Here is a 20,037-nt window from a genome sequence, read left to right as displayed (position 1 = left end):
ACTTACTCTGGACATTTTATACAAATGGAATCATACAATGTCTTTTGTGACTGGCTTCTTTGACTTAGCATGTTTTTAAGGTTCAACCATGTTGTAGAAGGTATCAGTACTTCATTCTTTTTTATGACTGAATAGTATTCCATTGTATGGATTTATCACAATTTATTTATTCATCAGTTAATGGACAGTTAGGCAGTTTCTACTTTTTGGCTATTATGAATAATGCTGCAAAAAACGTTTACGTATAAACATTTTTTGTAAACACGTTTTCAATTTTCTTGGATACACACACACACACACACACACACACACACACCCATACACAGGAGTCATGTGCTGGGATTAACCTTTTGAGGAACTGTCATTTACTTTCCTACCAGCAACTTCTAAGGGATACAATTTTTCCAAATTCTCACCAACATTTATCATTATGTGATCTTTTGAGCACAGCCATCCTAGTTGGTATGCAGTAGTATTTCACTGGGGTTTTGATTTGCATTTCATTGATGGCTAATAATGTTGAGCAGTATTTTGGGTTTATTAGCCATTTATATATCTTCTTTAAAGAAAGGTCTATTCAGATTCTTAGCCCATTTTTTAAATGGGCTGTGTTTTTATTACTGAGTTGTAAAAATTGGGTTTTTTTTTTTGCAGCGGGCTGGTATAGGCATCAAAGTCTAGACCTTGGTGTTATCAGCACCACACTCTAACCAACTAAGCTAACCAGCTGGCCCCTTAAAAATTCTTTATATATATTCTAGACACAAGTCCCTTATCCAATACATGATTTGTAAAAATTTTCTCCCATTCTGTGGGTCATATTTTCACTTCCTTGATGGTGTGCTTTGAAGCGCAAAGATTTAAATTTTGATTATGCCCAATTTATCTATTCTGTGTTTTATTTTTTGTACATTTTCTATCATATCTAGGAAACTACTGCCCAATCCAAACAATATTTACATCTATGTTTTCTTCTAAGAGTTTTATATTCAAGTCTGATCCGTTCGGATTTTTTGTGTATGCTGTGAGGTAACAGTCCACAAGCACCTTTTAATAGAATAGTGTTCTATTAAATGTTAGAATTGGAATGTTTTTTCATCCTAATAATGTAAAACTTTTAAACATATTCAGATTCCTAAAGTCTTTCTTAGCTCTTGAAAGATGTTGGTAACTTATCACTATTCTATCTACTTTTCTATAATAGAGAAAAGCGTTTATCAAATCATTTTTTTTCTCTTTGTGACAGCCCAGAATTTTATACTTTACTCCTTCCCTTCCTTCCACTAAAATATTGTGAAAATTAATATTTCTTCAGAAGACAATTTTTGTCATTATAAATACGGTGATGTAAGTGCAAAGTAATAAATGCATTTCCATAAAGCGAATTTATTTTCCATATTTGTTGCTTTGAATTCTTCCATATTTGTTACTCCAATATTTTCAATATTGTTTCAGATATCACATTTGTACTTTTTAGTTTAACTTCTCTAATTATATTTCAGTATGTGGGTGGATAAAAATTGAAACTTTGAGCAAATTAATTCAGTTTTACTTTACTTCTCATTTATAGGTCTTCCCAGTAACCTACCAAAACAATTCTCCACTTTTTTTTTTTCTTTCTTTCTTTATTAGCTTAGATTCTAATCTTCACTCTGCAAACTTCCCAAATCTGGCTATTTCCCAATAACACCCCCAAATCCCTAAACCATGAAACTGTTCAAGGTTTTTTTTTTTTTTTTTTTTAGTTGTTTACCAAAACATCTTCCACTTTAGCAAAAAAAAAATCATATGAATTTCTCTAATACTTTGGGGCCATAGTCATGTACTCCATGAAAACTGTTTGTTTATTTCTGCTCCCCACCCTTCCACCACCGAACTTATACTTGGACTTTCAGTGATTAGTGCTTTCAAGCTTGCCTGCCTTAGCTCACATAGCCCCTCCTCTTCTACTGGGGTAAACAATTATATCACCATTTTAAAGGATATCATTACTCTTTATCTGCAAAGAGCAGAACAAGAAGAAATCTACTTGATTCAGATACTCTCAAGATTCCTAAAGGATTAGAGATTACTTCTCATCCTTTTACAGACACTTATCTCAGGAAGCATCAGATAAAAGGTAAGGTACAACTATTTTTTCCAACAGTTTCCTTTTACTTTACAAACTTAATCTTCCAAATATAATTGTCTTGGGTAGAGGTTTGTAATCAAATTTACTTAGAATTAAGAAGTTTCTCTGGTTTTATTTCAGTTTTAAAAAATAGTGTAAATGGTAAAAAAAAAATTTTTTTTCTTATTTTTTCACGGCACTTTTTAGTTACCTTGTAAGATGGGAACTCTGGAATAACTTCCTACTTACTTTCTTGGGAATTACAGAGCCATTATACTCACATTTAAACACTTATTCAGATAAACGTGTGTGTGTGTGTGTGTGTGTGTATATATACCTATATATATATATTTATTTATTTATACCTATATATATATAAACATTGTACATGTGTGTATGGATATACATATGTATTATACACAAAACCATGTTTCTGTTTGAATAATGTATGTTTATATGTTGTTCAAGAATATTTTTTACTTCATGGACTTTTTTAGAGCTGAATCATTTCCTTTTTATCAAAAAGCATGGCTAACACCTAAGAACAAGGAAAAAACCACTTCCCTTTAAATATTTAAACTACTTGTTCTAAAAATAATCTATTTAAGAATTATTTCTACCCCACCCAATCATTCAAACTAAGAAACAAGACTAACAACTTAGATTATTAATGTTTTAATTTCTATTTAGAAAAAACTATAATAACTTTGACACAATATTGTAATGCTATAGGAGATTATTGTGTAAACTGGTTTTGAGCTCATTAACTTTGGACTTTTAGGTTTGATCTACTAGATTCTGACCCTATGCTTTATATTTATTTTCAAAGCCTTAGGATCCTCAGTACTATACAAATTTATAATCATGATAACTTTTTTCTTTGTATCTCCCAAATTAAAAGTTTGCTATTATATTACCTACAAAGCTAGAGGCAGCTGAGTAAAAATATTGTAATTTGTACCAGCTAGTTAACTGACAGACTACATCTTAATAAATGCTCAGATTTTCTCAAAATCTAGAATGTCAAACACTGCATCAGGGACCTGGAAGTTAAGATTCCTGATATATATGATTTCTTTGAACCCATTTTCTCTATCAAAACTGGTTTATAGCTTGTCACTATTTTAATCAGTAATATGATGAGACAGAAATAAGTATGGTAATGTAGAATTACCTAAGGCAGTGCTGCCTAGTACAACCTTCTGTGATGAAGAAAATGTTCATATCTGTGCTGTCCAATTTGGCAGCCATTAGCCACATGTAGCTATTGAGCACCTGAAATGTGATACAGCAACTGAGAAGATAAATTTGCAATTTTACTTAATCTTAATTAATTTTCATTTATATAGTGGCATGTGGTTAGTGGCTACTGTATTGGACAGTACATGTCTAAGGTATTAAAATTATTAAATATTTTCATTTACAAATACTTCTGATATAAAGAAAAGCAGGTTTCTTCAACAGCAACAAATATAGGTCAGTAGACCAGAGCTAAATAGGAATAACTGTTGTGCTCATATAAACCTTTTTTCTACAGCCATAAATAATAATAAAGTCCTATTTTTCATGTAGCAAAGTATGTTATCCCTTAAGTCTACACAATCCAAGGAAAATAACATTGGTAGAGACTTTCCTAAAAAGACAATTGAGTAATCATTAATTCTATATATGAATTAAAGAAGTAAATGATTCATTTGTATTTTTTACAAAAGCAAAGAAATAAGCATTGTGGTGTGGAAAGAACAGATGCAACAGAAATTTCATAGTTAGATCTTTGTACAAATCGGTCAAAGAAAAGTTTATGGGGAGAAAAGTCTAAGCTTCAAGTATAGAAAGAGAATCAAAAAAGGCTCAAAAAAAGGATATTCCAGGCATAATGTGGTTTTTTTTTTTTCCTTCACATAAACCAAGGAAGATGTACATTTAGATGACAAATTACATTTTCCTAAGAAGACAGAGGATTTATCTGAGCAGGTAGAAAAGGAGGAAATAAAATAGTTGAGGACTTTAGAAACTAAACCATTCTTTATCCTATTCTGATTCCTAAATCTTTAGGTTCTTTCAAAGATATATTAGAAAATTAAAAGGACTTTTAAACCTGGTTGTTTTGGAGTCTCTCAGAGCTGTAGAGATGTATTCAGATAAATGCTTTTCCATAAGTGCTACTCTGATCCAGGCTCTACCCTACAAGGAAGAAGAAAAAATCAAATATGAAAAAAAAAAAAATTTGTGTTGAAGATATTTTGCCCGCAGTTCCATCAAAAATGTAAGCATTTTAATACATAAAGAACAACTCATTCAAAACATATATTTCATAAAGACTAAGAAAAATATTTTAGTAGATAAAAATAAGTACATTTTCATTATACAGAGTGTATATTTTATTTCTCTGAAGGTGTAGGGTACAGCATATCATATTAACTTCCTACTCTCTAAAGGGAAAGAACATTAATACTGAGTTACTTGGGTTAGGAGCTTCTATTGAATCATAGGATGTGATCATTAAGATATAGCTCTCTCTTCAATACCCCAATCAACATGCTAATTAAAATGAGTCCCCTTACAAAACATGAGGAACAGAATCCTGTCTCATTAGCAAAAACAGTCAGTCTAATACCACTTGTTTAGGAGGATTTCTTATTGTGTTCTTCCAGAGGAGGTTTTACAACTAATAATGAACCCCAAATTTCATGATTTATCATGTGTCCAAACCACAAGTTCTTGAATTTGGTGCCCCCAGAGAATTCTAAAAACTATTATCAAATATTTAAGCCAGAAAATGACAACAAAATCCCAGAAGTCAGCATATTCTAGTACAGAATCACAGAAACAGATAATTCGTATTAAATGTAAATAATCAATTTTCATGAAAAGGGGTAACACCATTCAACAGTTGGGATTGACCAGTCTTTTTATTAATACTCCAAAGCATTTCTTATGAACTCCTCATTTAGAATGGAAGAATATAAGAGGTCATATTTGTAGTGAGAATTTAATAATTACTTTCATTTTTCACTCCACTCTTTCACAAATCTCTAGAAAAATTCATGAAGATTGAATATATAGAAGATCAAAACACTGCAATGGCAGTTGCAAATGAAAGTAACACTAATCAGTATACATGATGGTCAACTACCAGTAAGGAAGAAAAAAGCATATTCTCGAAATGTCTACAATTCTAGAGAATTCACCAAACTTTAGGATAGGAGAGGTAAAAAAGAAGCCAATCTGGACAGTGGTAAAACCTGTCAGGTTAGAAACAGCAGTACTGCTGGGGAAAAAAAAAAAACAAGGTTATGGGTGTAGTTAGCATGACAGTCGATTCACATCCCAAACATCCTCTTTTAGCTCGCCCTGTGCTCAGTCCATTGTTTCTTCTGAGTAAGCCTAGGGAAACCTATTAGCTATGGATGATTGGAACAGGGGAAGGAAGAGGCAAGCTGCTGGCTAGCCAGTAGTCTCAAGATTCTCTCTTGAAATTTCATCTAAAACACACAGAAACTAGTTGTGGCATCTTGAGTCAAATGGCTACAATTTCACCAATACAGAAGCAGGAAAAGTTGCTCTCCAGAGAAAATTAGGCACAGGAGACTGTGCTGTTGCTAGATAAGAAATATGGGGAAAGTCCTGCTTCCTGATTTATTAATTCCAATCCACACAAAACTAGGCTACACCTAGTCTCCTGTCCTCGGATGTGTGTGAAATTCCCTATTGTTATAATAAATTGTGCTAATTTTAACAGTTTCTTTTCTTTCAACAAAATAACTTCTACTAGAACGGAAGATAAATAGACTTATAAAGGTTGTTGGAACTAAGGAGTGGAAAAGCTGAAAACTCAATTAAGGAATTTAGGCCTTATCAAGTGATTTGCCCATTTCATCTAAATTTTTAAATTTATAGGTGTGAAGTTGTTCATAATATCCTCTTTTAAGGCTTTTAATATCTGAAGAGTATATGGGGTTGGCCTCCTCTTTGTTCCTGACACTGATAATTTACAATATTTTTTCTTCATGAATAGTCTTGCTAGAAGCTTATCAATTCTATTACTGTTTTTTACAACACCAACATTTAGTTTTGTTGATTTTCTTTTAGTGCACATTTGTTTCAATTTCATTGAATTTTTGCTCTTCATTATTTCTTTCCTTCTACTCTGAGTTTATTACTTTCTAAAAAATTATTATTTTTTTTTACATTTTAAGATGTTGCAGAGCAGTTGGGGGAGGGAAAGAGGGGGAGGGGGAGGGGAATAAGATGGGGGGAACAAGGGGGGTGATCAAGGCCCATGGCACCCCCCTCATTCCAGCAGGGAAGCCCAGGGGGCTTCTGGCAGCAGATTGGTTATGGCTCGGCTGGATGTGGACTTTGGAGGGGGTGGGGTGTGGCTGAGGCCTTCAGCCTCATCCTGTAACCCAGGAGTCTGGGGCACTTCCGGCAGTGGCCTGGTGGTCATCACTGAGCTGGATGTGGACACAGCAGAGGGGAGCTGACACCCTCAGCCCTCCAGGACCCCAGCTCAGAAGCCTGGAGCACTTCTGGAGGTGTCCTGGTGGTCATCACAGGGCTGGATGCAGATGTTGGGAGGGCATGGCTGAGGCCCTCATCCCCCCACCACCCCAGCAGTCCTTTTAGGTCTTATAGGTGTTCTTTGGTGGTGTTAGACCTTTGCTGGTTAATATCAGAATTTTTTCTCTGATATGTGGGATTTTTAGTTTTTCTTTCAGTTCTGTGTTGGATTATTCACTATTCCCACCACTTAAACTCTGCAATGGAACTAATTTGTTGTTCTTTGGTTATTTCTAACATGGGGGAACTTCCTGTGGGAACCAGCATTCGAGCCCTGTGGTTAAGCTAAACTACTGCTTTGCTGCTGATTCTCTGGGGAAGGCTTTTTGTGCAGCTCAGGTTTTAATTGTTGAACTTGTAAGCACTTCTGGGTCTTGTGAGGTCTGATACCCCTGGGTTGTGTGGAAACTCTGGTCTGCACCTGAGTCTTTTCAGCAAACTGCACCCCCTGCAGATCTATACACCTGACCAGTCTCCACTGAGTGGTCCTGTGCTGATTGGAGGGCAGATCAGCTGTCCTTGTTGTGCCCCATTGTTACCCCAGGGGCCTGTCTCACTGCCCCCAGCCCCCCACCCGCACTCTAAACACTTCCCATGGAACAGGCCATGCGCTGGTCCCTTGCAGGGACTCACTGACCTGAGTGGCTCCTTTTTTCAGTTGCTGTGGCCCCTTGTTCCTGAGTGGGTCCATGGGAACCCTGTTAGTGTTCTTGTTGGCCTGGGGGCCACCAAGGCCCTCTTCTCCCCTGCAGCCTCCAAGCAATTTCATATGAAGGGCATAGTTGTGGATTTTGTCAGCTCTTGCCCACAAGCTCAACCAGGGCCAGCCTTGAAATGGCCGGGGCTCGAAACCATCAAGCAGTCCCTTCTCTCATCGTAACTTCTCCTGCCTTCATGAACTCTGTAGGTCTCTCTTTCTCTTCACCTGAGCTCCAGCAGCCCCAGCTTGGCAATTCACTGCTTTTTAATAGTTGTAAATTGGTAGATTGAGGGAGAGTGATGCTGGTGACCATCTATTCTGCCATCTTGATCAGAAGTGAATTTATTACTTTTTAAATAGCTTCTTGAGGTAAAAGCTTTGATCACTGTTTTCTAGCCTTTCTTCTTTTTAAATACACAAAAGCCTACTTAAGCCTATTTTCCTCTAAGCACAAGTTTTTATATGTTGTATTTTCATTATCGTTACTTTCCAAATAGTTTTCAATTTCAACTGTGATTTCTTCTTTTATTCCTGAGTTATTTAGAAGTCTTCTCAATTTCACTCGTATAAGCATTTTCTAGTTATTTTTTTGTTATTGATTCTCGCTTAATTCCACTGTGGTTAGAGAACATACTTTATATGAGTTCAATGCTCTGAAATTCATTGAGATGAATTACAGTTCAGCAAATGGTCAATTTTTGTATAAGTCCTGTGCATGTTTTACAAGAACGTACATTTTGTAGTCTTCTGACTTTTTAAATATATTCCAGTTCTCTGGTAATATTCATCTTTATTTCTATTTTCTTGAACCTATTACAATTACTTAAAAGTCCATATCTATATTATCCACAGGTCTGTTTTGTCTGTTTTATTTTGGTTGACTTCAACCATTTGTGCTTGTTTACTGATATGCCTAATAATTTTTTATTGAATAATGGATACTGTATATAAAAATCTGTAGCAACTCTGATGCTATCTTTCTCCAGAGTAGATTTATTTTTCTTCCGGCAGGCAGCACCATTTAGAGCACCACTTTTAGGTCTTTTGGGGGGTTGATCTTCTAAATTTCCCTTACTCTCAAGGTGTAATCTTTCTCAAACAAACGCCTGGAGTGTTTCCAGGGCCCTTATAACTTGTTTGCTCTTGAACAATAATCTCTGCCTTGCCAAAACAAAACCGTAAAATCTTCAATCAGCTGTTTTACCTCTTCCCTGCTGTTTTCAGCTTGGTTTATGGGACTTTTGCTCTCTGCTACAGAAGACTAAGAGTTGGCAACCAACTCACAGTAAAACTGCATGCACAATGTCAGGCCTATTTGTCTGCAGTTCACTGGCAGTTCCAAGCTCCAACTTCTATTTCCCTAGTCCAGAGAAATGAAATCAACCATCCCCAACATCCACTTTCTGCTTAGCCTCTGTACCTATGATGTGAACAGACAAATGAGCTTAGGCTAAAGCCATTATGAACGTGGGGCTCACCTCATGTACCATCCCTCTCTCCAGGATTGTAGCTACTCAAATTCTCATGACATGGTGGTTCTCTTAGACCTTGAATTAGTTGCTTTGTGTATTTTACTCAAACTTTATAGTTGTTCTTGGCAGAAGAGTCACTCTGATATTCTGTTACCACTGGAACCAGAAACTGATGCTTTTCTCGCCTCCAAATCATCACTTTTTTAGACTAATACTCCCCCCTTCTATGTATTCTCCACACAACAGAGTTGATCTTCTAAAAATGTAAATCAGATTACAATACTCTGCTGCTTTAAGAAATAAGAAAAAAAGAAGAGAGAGAAACCCTCAAGTAGCTCCCCCACTGCACTGATATGAGATCTAAACTCTTAACCATGACTGCATCTTCTATTCTACACCTTGCTGCCTCTGCTTGATATTTACACACCACATTTCTTTCCTTAATTCAAGCCTTGGCTCAAATTTTATTTCCTCACAGAAGGCTTCCCTAACCATCCTATCTTTAAGAAGTGTGCCCTCTACACAATTCCTATCACTTTTTTTTCCCTGGTGGCTGGCCACTATGGAGATCCAAACCCTCAACCTTAGTGTTATTACACTGTGATCTAAGCAACTGTCCTATCATTTTCTAACCTCTTAACTTGTTTGGGTTTTTTTCTATAGCCTGAGATCATATCATGTATATATTTATTTATTATATTACTAAAACATAATGTACATAACATTTGATCTTTGCCACTTACACCACTGCCACTGTATCCCCAGTATTTATGACAATTTCTAGCATATAATAGGCAATATATACTTGTTGAATAAATGGATAAAATTGAAGGAAATGAGTGATTTGCTCACAGCTACTAAGCGTTGGAGACACCAGTGACAAGTAGAGAAAAGGAATGATATAATAGAAACAATTTTTTAGGAAGATTCATCTGAAGCTAGTATTTACAATGAATAGCATGTAGAACAAATGGACAGAATTGGAATATCTCTTGTTTCTACATGGGAAACTGAATTTTTATTTCAAAGCTCCCAAGTATTTCTGACATTCTTCCAGGTTAGGGACCACTACAGTAAAGAACTAGGGATAGGAAATGTCAAAGGGAGGTTAAGAAAGGAGATGAAGATTTGTGAGTCAATAATAGAAAACAATCACAAAAAAGGACTCTTCTCAATACTATCTCATTCTAGTATTTGATAACCATGGTACATGTGCAATCAGTACCCCCTTCTGTTTCTGCCTCTGCTTCTTTTAGTAGAAAATTTGGTTAACCTGCCTCTGAGACAGAGCAGTAACAAGGTCAGTTGCTGAACAAGGGAAACAGTAAGCAAATGAGATAAAAAAAGACTAGGAAAAATTAGGAATATATGTTATGAGAATGTATTAAGGTCACAGTTCTGACACGGTATAGATCAAATTAAGTAAATAAGAATTTATTGAATGGAAGAATGCATGGATATATGGATTGTTGATGTAATAAATATATTCAGAAACTGGTCTAATAGGAAAGCCAGACCTAGCTAAAAACAAGAACTACTCTTAATAACAAAGAAGGAGAAGGAAAACCCCAAACAAAATATACAGGAAGGTGGGAAGAATTCAGGAAAAATACAGGGCGCATACTTTGAAGCCAAGAAAATAAAAAAGGGAGAAAAGATTTCTTGAACTTGAAACCAGTTGAAATAATAAGAAAACTCAATGGAAATGGCTGCAAGATCAGTAACATTAGTAATTAAGGATTCAATCAGGGTCAAATTCAATTCAACCTTTGTGTCAAAGATCATATAATATGCTTATAAGTAATCAGCCCAAGAGCAGATGGGGAAGAGAAATAACAAGAGAGTAAAATAAGTTGGTGCCTGTTGAGATGAAGTCATTTTTCTAACAGTGCTGATTCTAGTCTGAAACCTAAGTAATTTTACGTATTCACATCTCTTGTCCTAGAACCCCTACATACTGTAGAAAAAACAGCTGCAAATATACCTGAGATGAAAAGATTATAAACATGATCTTCAATTCAAATATCCTATTCTCCTGTTAGTCTACATTTGGTTTTTGCAAAATATGCTCAACTAGTCACAGACTAAGAAAAGAAAGGGAATGGACTGTATTTTGTAGCTGTTAACCTAGAGAGACTAAGTATTGTATTGCCCATGGCAACAAATTTCCACAATATGAATTTAAGTGGTACAGTTGTACTAGGACACAGCCAATCCTGATTCAATCAGCTCAACTAAATTTAAAGAATATCCCTATGCGAAATCAGTCATTGCTCCATAGTGTATCTATGTCTTCCATTGCTTAAAATGTCACCTGAATAACCCTAAAAGTATAATCAGAATCTGGCCCTTTATATAGAATTTAAAAATAAAGCTATATTGGTCCCAAGTGTACTGAGTTGTACATTGTTTACCAGGTAAATTTGGGTCCTTCAGATTTGACATATTTTCACATGTATCAAGGCAGGAAGACAGTGCTACTTAAAGCTAGCAGTCATTCAAGATTGCAGCTTTAAGGCTCAATACATGTGCTATCTGAGGTATCTGTTTAATCCTTCAATCCTGACACTTGGAAGATGTGATTTATTGAGTAGATTAAGTACTTCTCTCTTCTCACTGCAATGAATAAAGATGGAGCTAATCTTTGTCCACAGAGCTTTCCCAGTTTAACTAGACAAATCACCGATGTCTCTTTCCCCACCAGATGAAATATGTTTGAGAGGCCTGAGCAAAACAAATATATAAATGCAGGATTTGAAACATGATTGTTCTGTGGTGTTTTGATACTCAACACTCGTTCTTTACAGAATAAACATTAATTCTCTGCTAGGCAACATCTTTCTGTGCAGGCACCTGTCCCAAGAGCCTCATTAAGAGAGCTGATCAACTAGGATTTGGGTTTCTTTGGTCCACCCAGGTCCAAATGCTACATTGTTGATATTTGTTAATGTCTCAATTATCTTTTGTATTTTGGGAATGCTAGGTCTAAAATATATTCTCTCCTCTATTGAATGGGTTTAGAATACACTTACCTTGCTCATCTCTATTTTTAATTTGAAAATGAGAAAATAAAGTTATGTACCATGTAGGGTACTTTTATTCTTATAGATTTCCTTCATTCAAATTACAGCCAATCTTTTATTCCTAACCTAAAGAAACCAAGATATTATTCATAAAGTATAAGGAAAACATGAAAGCAAAAACTAATACAAACTCAATTAAGATGCAAAGGGGAATTCAAGTTGCACATTTAAAATATCTATAGTCACTCAGAGAACTAGAAAGTAAAGAAATGAATGAGAAAATTCAGTAGTTTAAGGGCTGTCTGGGTTAGTTCAGTTGTTAGAGTGTAGTGCTGATAAAACCAAAGTCCAGGGTTCATTCCCTGTACTGGTCAGCTGCCACAAAAAACACCAAACAACATTTAGTAGTTTGAGAAGATGGAGGTCAAGGGACTGCTAAGACAATTGTTGTGAAAAAAAAAAGAAATCTGTTTATATTTTTTTTCCTTTTTGTCTTTTTTCGTGTCCGGCATCGGATCGCAACCCTCAGTGTCGCGCCCGTACCGGACCGGGACCGGCAACGGGATCGCAACCCTCGGTGTTGCGCCCACACCTCGCTCAGCCAGTGAGCGGGAACCGGTCTGTATGTGGGATCTGAACCCTCGGCGGAAGCGTCGCCGTGCTCCCAAGCGGCGTACTGTAGCAGTGCGCCACCGGGCCGGCCCGAAATCTGTTTATATTTAACATAAAAATAGTATTTAAACATTTGTGAGAAAAAAATTTTAATTTAAAAAAGAAAATCTAATTATCATTGATCTAAAAATGAAGAAATGTACTGGCTTCAAAAATATGTAAGGTAGAGAGGAAAACTGATTCAACCTGAAAGAGTTGCAAGATACTGAAGCAGGAAGTTGTTACTCAGACAACTCTTTGGTTGGAGATTGGTAGGAGGCAGTGAAGGAGGGAACGGTGGTTTTAGAAAGTGAACTTTAGGGCCAAGCCCGTGGTGCACTCGGGAGAGTGCGGTGCTGGGAGCGCAGCAGCACTCCCACCGTGGGTTCAGATCCTATATAGGGATGACCGGTGCGCTCACAGCGCTCACTGGCTGAGCGCGCTGTGGCCAGTCTCAAAAAGGACAAAAAAAAAAAAGAAAGTGAACTTTATAGCTACAGTCTTGAAAAGGTAACAAAAATCACAGCGATAACCATTATTCAAAAATACAATTTCATATTAAGGATCAAAAAATATTTTAACTATGTTTCTAATTATGTCACTAAATTTAAATATTAGAGACCATGTTTTTTAAAACAATTATTCAGTTCATGTTTACAAAATGTTTTATTTAATTTGAACATATCTTTGTCAATTTTGCTAAACAAAAATTTTCCAAAAAAAATTTCCTAAATAAAGAAGGATACAGAAACAAAAACTTGGAAACTATACTTTTGAAAGATGGTTGTTATACTTTTGGTTGTTATAGACATATGATTTATAATTTTATAATTGTCAAATAATGAATTATGTCTTGATCTTAAAACTGTAAATATCTGTTTTCAATCTTTTTTTATTGAAGTGTATTGATTATATGTATCTGTGGGGTACAGAGTTGAATAATCAATACATGTATACAATGTGTTTTTACTTAATATTTCATTCTGTAATTCCTAAGTGTCAAAAATATTAAGGAAAGCTACTATAGCAATCCAATTTAAAAAAAAAAAAAAAAAAAACTCCTAAACTAAAGGTGATATTGTTTAGGTCAGCAACTCAGACTTTTTACAATGCTAAAAATTATTGAGGACCCCAAAGAGCTTTTATGTAGGTTTTATCTATTGAATTTACTGTATTACAAGCCAAAACTGAAAACTTTAAAAATATTTGGTAATTCAAAAGCAGTAATAAACCTACTACCTGTTAACATAAACAACATATTTTTATGAAAAATAACTTTTTTTCTGAACAAAAATATTAGTGAGAAAAGTGACTCTGTTTTACATTTTTTTCCAAATCTCTTTAATGTCTGGCTTCCTAAAAAGGAACTCAATACCCGCTTCTGTATTCCATCTGTTACAGTGTGTTTTTTTGGTTCAAGTACATGAAGAAAATCTAGCCTCACACAGATACAGAGTTGGAAAAGGGAATCTTTTAATAGCCTTTTCAGGTAATTGTGGATATTCTCCTTAGATTTTGCATCAAAACTCAGTAAGTGACAATTTCTTAAAAATCAGTTGCAACATGGAATCTGTAAACATATCAATAATCTTTCCATAACATATTACATTAAATCCATTGGTCTATCTTGCACTTCAAATGGATCTTTTACCTACACATCATTTTGTAATTCCATGAATTGGTCATCTGGAAAACATGAGTTGTGCAGGTCTACCAAATACTGATACATTTCATTAAACACTAAAAAATACATTTGTTAATATCAACATCAATGTTATCAGAAAAGCCTGTATATATTGCAAAGCTATTGAGCTTCAGGTGGTGAATGTAAGTTCTCAAAAATTCTAGTTTTCACATAAAGGCTTTAATTTTACTGTTGGCAACGAATACTGTCAGCTGCTCCATTAAAGTGACAGGCCTACTAATTTCATTTTTTTTCAAGAAAATTCTACCAAATACCCAAGTCTAAAAAATTAGATTGTACGTTTTTCTTTCCAGTAAAAATAGTACTACGAGAAAAAGTGTCTAGTTCAGCTCACAATTCAAACAAGTGCACTAGTGCTCTTCTTGAGATAACCATCCTATTTCAATACACTGCAGAAATGCCTCATGAATATTTCACATTTCGTCACTCAGGATATTAAAAAGAAAGACAGGTATTCAAAGGTTGAAATTTAATAAAATTAATGTTTACTGCACTGTAATGGACATTCTTAAGTGAAACTGTCTTTTTTTTTTTTTTTTGGACTGAGCGCATGGTGGAGTGGGGAAGAACTCAATGACTACTAGTATAGTTTGATGCCACCACCTTTACTCATGCTAAGGCACCAGCAGTTTTACCCACCATTGCTTCTGCATCCACAGCACAAATGTCAACAGTGAAAAGGCAAATAAAATGTTGGTATTATATGAAAAAAGTTTTGACATTATGGACCCCTTAAAGAAAGGGTCTTGGAGACCCCCAGGATGCTGCAAGACATCGAGAGCCACTGGCTTAGATAATTCAAGAAATGTAGAAATGTCATAGAACAGGAAACATTTTATTGTGCTTCCTAAAAAGGAAATTCACAGTGAGTAGCTTCATATTTTCCTGCTATTCAAAAAGCAACAGTGAAGACTCAGAACATTCTAAAATAACTACATGCAATAGAAAAAAAAAATGGAAATAAGCCTCTGAAAGATGTTAAATTTGGACAGGTACTTAATCCCAACAAAGAAAAGAAAAAAATTTTTATATAGCAAAGAGCTCAAATATTTTCTATTTGTGTCAAAACTGTTTTGGATGAAATTATACACATTTAATATTATCAATGTCTTACCTTAGCTCTAGAAGAACTGACGTTTTCCATATTTTCAATGCTGCAGATACAATTTTGTGAAACTTTCCGGCAAGCCACTCTGATATAGTCCCAGAAGGTACGAGGACTTTCATAACCAAACCAGGTTACTTGACCTTCAGGAGACAAATTGCAACACAAAAGAAAAGTAAAAGAAAACTAGACTAAAAACTTCAAAATGCAAGAACAATAGAATTCTGAAAAATAAAGAGCAACACTGTGTCCTATAATGGAAAGAGCACTGATCTAGGTGTCAAAAAGCCTTACATCTAGTTTTATTCTACCATTAACTAGCTGTGTTACTTTGGGAAACTTACTCAGTGGTTTGGATCACAGATTTCTCAACAATAAGATCAAACTAAATGAAATAAAAATGGACTACACACTAAAATACCTTGCAATTTAACATCCTGTTATCTAATATAGTCCTTTAGATAGTACACAGAAAACCTTCCCATGGTTCTAGTTAAGCATAAATTTAAATGTCACCAGCTGAATCCTATACCTTTCCCTACTTTGAAAAACAGAGGGAAAAAAACCCAACTCTTTTCCTTCTCTTCATAGGGATAACAATGTGTAGTCTATCCCATAAGTAAATAAAATCAATTAGCATCCTATATTCACTAATCATAATAATCTTCTACCCAACCCTTCTCATCTATAAAGCTCCTTGTCATTCATTTACTCTCTTCTAGTCATTCACCCACGAAAAACTCTTCTGATATTTACCATTCTAATTTGTCAGGCTCAGGAAACTATGTGTCTGTTCCTGACCAAATGTTCTATTGTGTGTATCTTATTTTAGTATTAATATTTCTATGCAGGACTCTGAATATTAGGTCCATGGAAATCATTCTGTACCCTTAGTACTTTTAATGGGCTATGAGAGACATTTTAATACTTCCTTCAGCTATTTGTTTTTTTTCCTTTTTGTCTTTTTTCGTGACCGGCAACGGATCGCAACCCTCAGTGTCGCACCCGTACCGGACCGGGACCGGCAACGGGATCACAACCCTCGTTGTTGCGCCCACACCTCGCTCAGCCAGTGAGCGGCCGGTCTGTACGTGGGATCCGAACCCTGGGCAGGAGCGCCGCCGTACTCTCAAGCGGCGCACTGTAGCAGGGCGCCACCGGGCCAGCCCCTCCTTCAGCTATTTGTTTTTTTTCCTTTTTGTCTTTTTTCGTGACCGGCAACGGATCGCAACCCTCAGTGTCGCACCCGTACCGGACCGGGACCGGCAACGGGATCACAACCCTCGTTGTTGCGCCCACACCTCGCTCAGCCAGTGAGCGGCCGGTCTGTACGTGGGATCCGAACCCTCGGCAGGAGCGCCGCCGTACTCTCAAGCGGCGCACTGTAGCAGTGCGCCACCGGGCCAGCCCCTCCTTCAGCTATTTGGAATGATAACTTGTCTTACCTAAGGAAGTTGTTTAATCTTAATGTAGAAAGATTTGCTTCTCTATTTTTAAATATGTGCTTCTTCATTTTGAATTCATTATTTATTTATCTCAGATCTTCCCTTCTGCAGTAGTAACTTCTCTCCAGCAACATCAAAAAATGTTCTTATCAGCAAGCACCATTTTAGGAAGCAATGTTGGAGATGATATTTGAGTGGTTCCCAACCATGGCAGCACATTAGGATAACTGGACTGCTTTTTAAAAATACTCATGCCTGGCCTGGCCTCCCCCCAAGCTGAATAGCCAAAATCTTTAGGGGAAGGCCCAAGCATTGGTACTTGTAAAAAGATCCCCCTGGTATTTCTAATGATGTTTTTATGGTTAATCAACAAATAGAAATCCTACATATCATGATAGGTGACTCGTATTCATCATCCAGGACATTTTAAAGGTCTCTTCCAGTAAGCCATGAGTGATCCTTATAGTTAGTTCCACTATCGGCACAGCACCACATGCTTATTTATCCTTATAATTATTTCTTTACTCAATTTTCTCATATAATACGTGGCATGATCTCTAAGGCAGGGATTGTGTCTTATTTGTCTTCAGATCAATCTCCAGAACTTAACACAGTGCTTGGCTTGGAGTAGGCATTCAAGAAATATTTGTTAAACAAACAAATCAGTAAATCAGCACAAAACAGATCATCTTAATTGAAATGAATACAAAAACTTGAATTTCTAAAAATCCAGTTAGTATCTTTTTATAGTAACAGTTTTGATGACAATCTGGTATTAAGGTATCTGCATACCAGATTACAAATACCAAATGTTTTGAACAAATATATTTACCTCTGTCTAGAAATAAATAAAAACACAAAAACATGTATAAATCTTTATTTAAATAACTATACAATTCAATGTCTCTTTAAAACTCAAATCTTACTACCTGCAAATAGAAATCTATAGGAATATTTATAGTCGCCTTCTTCCTCTTAATCTCTCTCAATAGCTCACCTTTGCCACCTCTCTTCTTTGAGTTAATAAGGTTCCTGGTACAATACCTCAATATAGTTTGTCTTAAGGGCACTTTTTCATGTCATCAATTTGTTAGCCATGGGGAGGGGGGCCAGAATGTCTGGTGGTTAAGAACATGGGCTTTTCAGTATGGTGGACCTGAATTAGATCACTTTCTACCTATGTGATCTTGAGCAAATGACTTAAGATCACACTAAGACTGAGTTTTTCTATAAATTGAGAATAATGGTAGTACCTACCTGATAGCACTGCTGTGAAGATTAGATGAGACCATGCATGTGCAGCAAGCAGCATAGAGCGTAGTACATATTAAGGACTAAATAAATGTTAATTATTACTATTGCTATTACTGCTGTCATAAAAATAGCTGAGGGAACCAGACTCCCCTCGTACCACAAAAAGTGGGAATGAGATGCAAAGTCTTTTCCTATTACTTGCTTAGAATCTAGAGAAATCTTTAAAATTTACTCCCTAATCAAATGTTTTCTCATATCAACCATTCTAAATTTACTTCCTCAAAATGTTTCTAATATCAGCTAATTTTCTTTACCTTCTATTACTTAGGATTATTCTACAATTTCAAAATGAAAACAGTATAGCTTCCACATTTCCCTCAAAAAATGGAGTACTACACTGGCAGGGATCTTAAAGAAAGAATGTATCACACAAAACAGTATAGCTTCCACATTTCCCTAAAAAAATGGAGTACTACACTGGCAGGGATCTTAAAGAAAGAATGTATCACAAGAATTCTCTGGTGACTTTAAATCGTTCTAAAATGGCAGTATGGGAAACAGAAGTCAGAGAAATAGGCAAAGAAAAAGGCAACATTGTCTCAGCTAGTGACAACCACCCATAGTGAGAACCCAGATAGGTAACCAAGGAGAAAAGTGAAACATAGATTGTCCATGACCAAGAAGAATTTGCCTTGTAAGGAAATATACTAGTAAAGGTCCAGCATTTTTGCATAGGACATGATTTGCTTTTCTACAATGCTATTTTAAAACTTATGAATTTCACATGAGAAAAATAATTTGCAGGAAGTTTTAAAGTAGAGCTGTTGAAAACCAAAGAATATAACAGATCCCTATTTTGGAGGAGAGAAAGCAAAGATACAGAAAAACTAGAAATCTAGGCTTAGGTTAAACAGAGGAGTGGGCACTAAATCCTTGGGATTCCTGCTATACGTAGGCTACACTATCTACAGGACTTTTACCAAAAAGATAGTAAAATTTCTCAGATTACAAATTGAGAAACTAAACAAATAACAGAATGGCATATCATAATGATTTACAGGGCCTTAAATAAACCAGTAGTATCTTCACAACACTTCTATCTACTCAACACACTAGATGTGAGGATGACTTAGCTTGATTCTGCTTTCCTACCTCTTCATGTACATCATTTCCAAAGTAGAGTTCTTAATTCAAGGCACTGAACTTTTCACATTCAAAAGGATCTCCTAAGAGAAGGTGGATTCCCTTGCTAGAACCTCCAAACAAGCTCTCATGTAAATTGTCTGTATATCCTAGAATTTTAATTCAATGATTAAATAATTTCTGATCTATAAAAATGGTTGAATTTAATTAAATAGAAATGCTCGATTGGTTGTACTTGAGTATCAGTCTTAGTTAAACACATATTAACTGCTAGTAAAGGTCTGTAACCAGTATTCAACAGGAAGATCAAAACAATAAAGCTACAAGCTAATCATGCCTTTAAAAATAAATACTGAATAAATAAATAACCCCTCTCAAGATATTTTCATTTCCTTTAAAAACAACCACAAAAGCAAATCAAATAGTATGAAACCGGGTAGGACAATTAGTTCAATTGGTTAGAGTATAGCCTTATGACATCAAGGTCACAGGTGCAGATCCCCACACCAGCCAGCTGTCCACCCCCGCCCCCCCAAATCAAACTTACCTAAAAAAAAAAAACCCAAATAGTAAAAAACTGACTAGTCTAGCAAGAAACTGACTAGTCTATATCTTGGAGAAATTTCACTCCACAGAAGAGATATGCAGTCACTAACAGAACTCTCTTTTTAAAGTTCTTGATGAGTATAGGTGTATACTACGCTTTTGATTAGAAGTGTTCTTATAGGGGCCGGCCCGGTGGCACACTGCTTGCTACAGTGCGCCGCTTGGGAGTGCGGCGACGCTCCCGCCGAGGGGTTCGGATCCCACATACAGACCGGTTCCCGCTCACTGGCTGAGCGAGGTGCGGGCGCAACACCGAGGGT

General features: G+C 35.9%; 1 protein-coding gene across 1 annotated transcript in view; it reads right to left on the bottom strand.

The window, feature by feature from the left end:
* RUNDC3B (RUN domain containing 3B) overlaps positions 1 to 20,037 on the bottom strand; it is a 159,994-nt gene that overhangs the window by 91,839 nt on the left and 48,118 nt on the right. Inside the window, exons 5-6 of the mRNA XM_008586033.1 lie at positions 15,339 to 15,472; positions 4,209 to 4,294 (exon numbers count right to left, since the gene is read on the bottom strand). Of these exons, the coding sequence (XP_008584255.1) occupies positions 4,209 to 4,294; positions 15,339 to 15,472 (220 nt within the window). The remainder of the gene's footprint in view (positions 1 to 4,208; positions 4,295 to 15,338; positions 15,473 to 20,037) is intronic.

Source organism: Galeopterus variegatus, unplaced genomic scaffold, assembly GCF_000696425.1.
Source record: "Galeopterus variegatus unplaced genomic scaffold, G_variegatus-3.0.2 Scaffold3810, whole genome shotgun sequence".
NCBI classification, from domain to species: Eukaryota; Metazoa; Chordata; class Mammalia; order Dermoptera; family Cynocephalidae; genus Galeopterus; species Galeopterus variegatus.
The sequence above is the reverse complement of the archived record's forward strand: the minus strand, read 5'-3'. Positions and strand labels throughout refer to the sequence as shown.